The 4,999-nt window shown below is 39.9% G+C and overlaps 1 protein-coding gene across 2 annotated transcripts; it reads right to left on the bottom strand.

Moving 5' to 3' along the window:
* Nucleotides 1-2,179: 2,179 nt before the first annotated feature.
* On the bottom strand, nucleotides 2,180-3,800 carry LOC111194193 (uncharacterized). 2 transcript variants are annotated; one of them, XM_022677670.2, is made up of 3 exons: nucleotides 3,299-3,778; nucleotides 3,052-3,156; nucleotides 2,180-2,753 (listed from the first exon to the last, which is right to left on the bottom strand). In XM_022677670.2, the coding sequence occupies exons 1-3, from the start codon at nucleotides 3,483-3,485 to the stop codon at nucleotides 2,200-2,202; spliced, it is 846 nt and encodes a 281-aa protein (XP_022533391.2). In that variant the 5' UTR covers nucleotides 3,486-3,778; the 3' UTR covers nucleotides 2,180-2,199. The 2 variants fall into 2 exon arrangements, with proteins under 2 accessions (XP_022533391.2, XP_022533393.2); XM_022677672.2 differs by lacking the exon at nucleotides 3,052-3,156 and having other exon boundaries at nucleotides 3,299-3,800.
* Nucleotides 3,801-4,999: the final 1,199 nt, after the last annotated feature.

Raw genomic sequence — 4,999 nt, 5'->3', positions numbered from 1 at the left:
TTATTCGTCAAAGACTGCTGTAAAGGATTTAAGTCCTCGTCCATCTCTTTAATAAAGCTCGTAGAGTTGACTTCAAGAGCTTGGTTCTTCTTCTCGTTCCTCTACAGCAGCTTCCGCTTCCTTAATTTCTCCCTTAACTTTCTTCATATCCTCTTTTTCTTTCTCTTCTTCTTCTACAAATAAATAATTAGTCTCTGTTTAAGAATCTGCACACACAGGACTGCAGTTGTGCAGATTATCAGAGTAAGTGAGTGTATACTCTTAACCAGAGTATTCTGGGATGTCTCAGTGCGTGTATATACTCTTAACTGAAGTATTCTGGGATGTCTCAGTGAGTATATATGGTCTTAACCAGAGTATTATGTCTCAGTGTGTGTATACTCTTAACTGGAGTGTTCTGGAGTGTCTGAGTGCATGTGTAAACTCTAAAAATGATAATTGTCTAACTCTTGTAACCTTTTCTGAATACCTGGTATGTTCAGAGTGGTAACACTTTATAATACTGTTCCATATTTAGTAGGTAACTAAGCGGTAACTAAGTAATACACACATTTAACCAAGCTAAATAACACACACACATTAACAGAGCTAACTAACACACACACAAACATTTAACATTGCTAACACACACACACACACATTTTACCTAATTATTGTATGTTGTTAAATAAATGTCAAAATACAACTTGTGGTTTTAAGTCACTGGCTAAGATGGTACACCATTCCAGCTCCATGTATCAGCTGCTTCCTGTGCTGTTGGACTAGCTATATTGTAGTGCCTTGATGCAGCAGGAAGTGGTAGACCATGCCACTTTTCCCTGCCTCTGAACACTTCGGAACATTTTGTACAGATAAATATTTATTTACAAATTTACAATCAAGAATAAATAAACTCTGGCACCATACTTTACTTATGGAAAGCTTACAGGTGTTGTGTTTCTTTATATACTGACACTGAACATGTGACTGTTAGCTAAACTCACCCAACTACTGATGTCCATTGCAAATGAAAAAAATCTGTAAATTAATTATTCTATATATGTTCAAAATGACTTCTATTATTATACTTACAACAGTTACAGTGTTTTCACAGCAAATTAGTTTGGCCAGCATGAAATTAAATTTATATTTTATAAATATTAACATCATCCATCTGCAGCGTATTTATTGGTTTAGAGACAGAAATATGGCATGTCTATTGCAGTGGACGCTCGGTCTGAAGGGGTTAAACTTAAGCGCTTGTTATGTTGGGGCCCATTTAGTTGGTGCACTTATATAAGAGCAGAGACGGAAAATGATTTGGAGAGTTAGATTTATACATCAATCGCAACATATTTTATCACAGAGTGTCGTATCTGGAAATAACTTAAGCCCTATCCGGACGGGATTAGTTTCTCAGGAGAAGGTCTGGGTTCTACTCTATTCTATTGCATTCGGACTGCAATTAAAAAAAACAGGAGGACCAGTGAGATTTTTGGCTTTTTCTGTCACATGACATTCAGTAGTTCCTCCATTTCCACTCACAGTTGTGTTTATTAGATCTCTGTGAAAACGTGCGCCCAAAATAATAATAATAAATAATAATTCAGCCTGTAATTTTCTGAGATGTCTGAGAAAAACACACACACAGACATTCCAGACGGGAATAAAATCACAGAGGACCCCCCATAAAAGAGAAAATTACCACAGGACACCTAAAAAACTATTCCCGTCTAAGAAGGGTTATATTATTAGTTATATTTATTAAAACATGGACGCTCTAAACTCTCTGAGTTGGGTAAACTTTCAATAAATATTGGAAATATTAATTTTGTAAAGCTTACATATGAGTTTAATTAAGGAATTGAGAATTGTTTAAAATGAATTATTTGAATTGTTTAGGCTGATGAAGTCTACTGTGAACTGTGCTATCTACCCAATCTCTAGAATTTGGTATTTATTGTTTTTATTTTGTTACATTAATTAATTTTATGTGCAAAAAAAAATACTGTTGTTTACAAAATAGACTATTTTTAAGTTTACAGATTTTGAATGTTATGGAAAATAAAACTTTAACATCATAATTAAATAATTAAACAGTATTAGCATCTAATACTGAGTTGTTGATTTCACTGCTCTGTAAAGTCTTCAGTCTCCTGGTGTCTCTCAGTGTTGAATGAATCCAGAGGAATCCAGATGATTTCAGCAGAATCACTTTTATTAGATGAAGGTTTTCAGAGATTCTGCAATGTCATTTAAAAACAGCTCATTGCCGGAAGGAGACAGGTGAACCTGGTCTCTGAGGAAGAGTCGGGGGTTGTGGAACAGGATATCCGGGTGATGAATAACACCCCCCTCCGATCCCAAGATGAAATCGGCCATCTCGCGGTTTACCCATTTCCGGGCCGCGTCGATCCTCTTGGGGTGAATGGTGGACCTCCACTGACGTCTTGGGGTGATATCCGACAGCATGATCGTCATGTGTGGGAAACGACGGTGGAGATCAAGCAGATCCGCCTTCATCTCTGTGCTGAGATGAACGGCGTTCATCCCTCCAAGATCGTTCCCCCCACAGTGGATGATCAGCACGTCCGGAGCCGTTCTTCCTCGTAGAAATTGGTTAAAGAACGGAACAAGTCCTCGCCACCTCAGTCCTCCCCAGCCGAACCAGCTGATCTCGGCCTGCACTCCCAGGTCACCTCCCAGTGAGCTCCTCGCCATCTCCTCCCCGCGGCGAATATAGCTGTCCCCTATGATCCATACCGTGGGAGGAGCTGTAAAAAGAAAACAATAAAAAGTATATTCACTAATTTTATTACAATCACAGCAGATAAATATATACTTAAATATAGTATAATTAAACAGTTAAAGAAGTACTGCAATACAACAATTCATGCTTCATCACCACCATAACATCACTAGTGCTGTCTGTCTACGCAGAATTAGCTAAGTGGTTGCTATGTTGTTGCTAAGGTGTTGCTAGGTGGTATTTGATAATGATGTTAGTCTTTACGAAATTGTATCTTAACCAAACATGGAAACCAGATTCCTGAATTCTGCCCCATAACGCACCTCTCTCCAGCTGGATTCGAGTCTTTTTCATCACTGGAGCTTCATTCTCTGGTGTCTCCTCCAGCTTCCTCTTACCACAGGTTCCACTGGTGCTAACGACAGTATCTGCAGCATATCAGTGACATTAGAAACAGGTTAGAAACAGAACTGCATTAAAATCAACATTTAAAACTGCTGTGAGAACAATTGATTTAGTTTAAGAGAAATTAAACATGCTAACCAAACTGAAATCTATCCCATAACGCACCTCTCTCCAGCTGGAGCCTGGCCTGTTTCAGTGCAGGAGCGTCCTCATGTGCGTCCATTAACCCGTGGGGACGTTTCTCTCTCCTGCTGGGGCGGTTGGTCTTCCCGTGCTGGAAGTTCTCCCAGCTCTGCCGGTTGATCTTCACTGGCTGCTGAACCGCCGTCTTTACCGAGTTCAGTAAAGACATTCTGCTAAAGCTGCTCGTCCTCAGTAACTGCAAGATTCCCTCCGAAGTCCTGATACTGCGTCTCCCAGCTCTAGCCTGAACTCCAGCTGACGGAACTCCTGCTTGTATATGCTCAGGTGTGTGATGTCACAACTGTGATGTCAGTGGAATCTCTTCTGCAGTAACCATGGTGACCACCAGGCTAGCAAGCTAGCTAGTGCCACTAATTCCACTGGTTACCTGTTAATTTTAAGGTATTAGTGCTGTTTTTAAACATCTTCATGGCCCTGTACCCCTTTATTTTAGTGATATGATTGTTAGGAATGTTACGGCTCGGTCTCTCAGGTCTTTATACTTCTGTATTTGACTGAAAATAAATTAGTAATCAAGATATTGGGTTGTTTTCAAGCTTATTTAACAACTGAAGAACTGCGCACAGCCCACTTTCCACACACCCCCCCCCCACCCCCCCGTTGAACAACTAAAGAACTGCGTGAACCGCCCAAACACCCTCAATCTTACTCCCACAAAACTTCAAAACTTGAAAGCCCTGGTAATAGGTTACCAGGTGGTGATGTTTACTCCTGAAAAATAAGGCAGGGACACCTAATAAATTATCCACCTAGTCCTTTATCTCAAATTTGATTTCCCCCAAAAAAAGGATGTAGGACACAGTGCAACTATGTACTTTTTGAGGTGTACTCAAAGTACTCAAAAAAACATACTATGCACCCCCCCCCCCCAAAAAAAAAAAAAAATATATATATTTCTAAATGCAGAATATCAGTTATGTAAAATGTAGCTTCATAAAAGAAAGCTCTTCCTCTTAAAACAAACAATTTTAGGGCAGAGACCTAACTATAGCAATTTGAAAATTAAATAGTTATTGGCTGATCAGGTATATTAAGTTAAACATATATAGTTTCATTTTCTCAAACCTTGATCTGTGCGTTTTGATTTAGAGACGAGTCTTTTGTAACCAGCTATCAGAAACATATCATCACAGTTTACATGCTTAGTTCAGTTAACTTTCTTTTATATATCCAGATATGTATATCCAGTATATCCAGATATGTTTTACCATCAGTGCTGAAACCCGGTGTAAGAACTCAAAAATCCTCCCCGAGGCGAGGGGGGGGGTTGGGGCAGGAGCTTTCCTACTAGCCCACCGCGCTCTGCAAAATCAGCAATCTGATTGGCTGTTTCTCCTGAAAGGGGAAACTTTACCCTTGAACCGGCTCCGTGATTAGCCTAAAGAGATTTTCCATTCACAGCGGACAGCGGCCTGTCTCCTTACTAATAATACAGCTGAGCGAAACGATTCGGGGCTACTGGAAATTTATTCGGGGCTAAAACCCCGAAAGTCCAGGCCAGGCGACGCCCCTGTGTATTATCATACATGAACAAACAGCTCTTACAAAAAATGCTGACTAGAAATACTTTTACAGCATCAATTTGGCGCCCCCTCTAGTGTAGTGCCCCTATGCACACAGAAGGTAGAACGTTTGGGGAATATAAAAGAAATCTTAGTGTGA

Source organism: Astyanax mexicanus, chromosome 18 (assembly GCF_023375975.1).
Source record: "Astyanax mexicanus isolate ESR-SI-001 chromosome 18, AstMex3_surface, whole genome shotgun sequence".
In the NCBI taxonomy this organism is placed as follows: domain Eukaryota; kingdom Metazoa; phylum Chordata; class Actinopteri; order Characiformes; family Acestrorhamphidae; genus Astyanax; species Astyanax mexicanus.
This window is presented reverse-complemented; position numbering and strand designations above follow the sequence as displayed.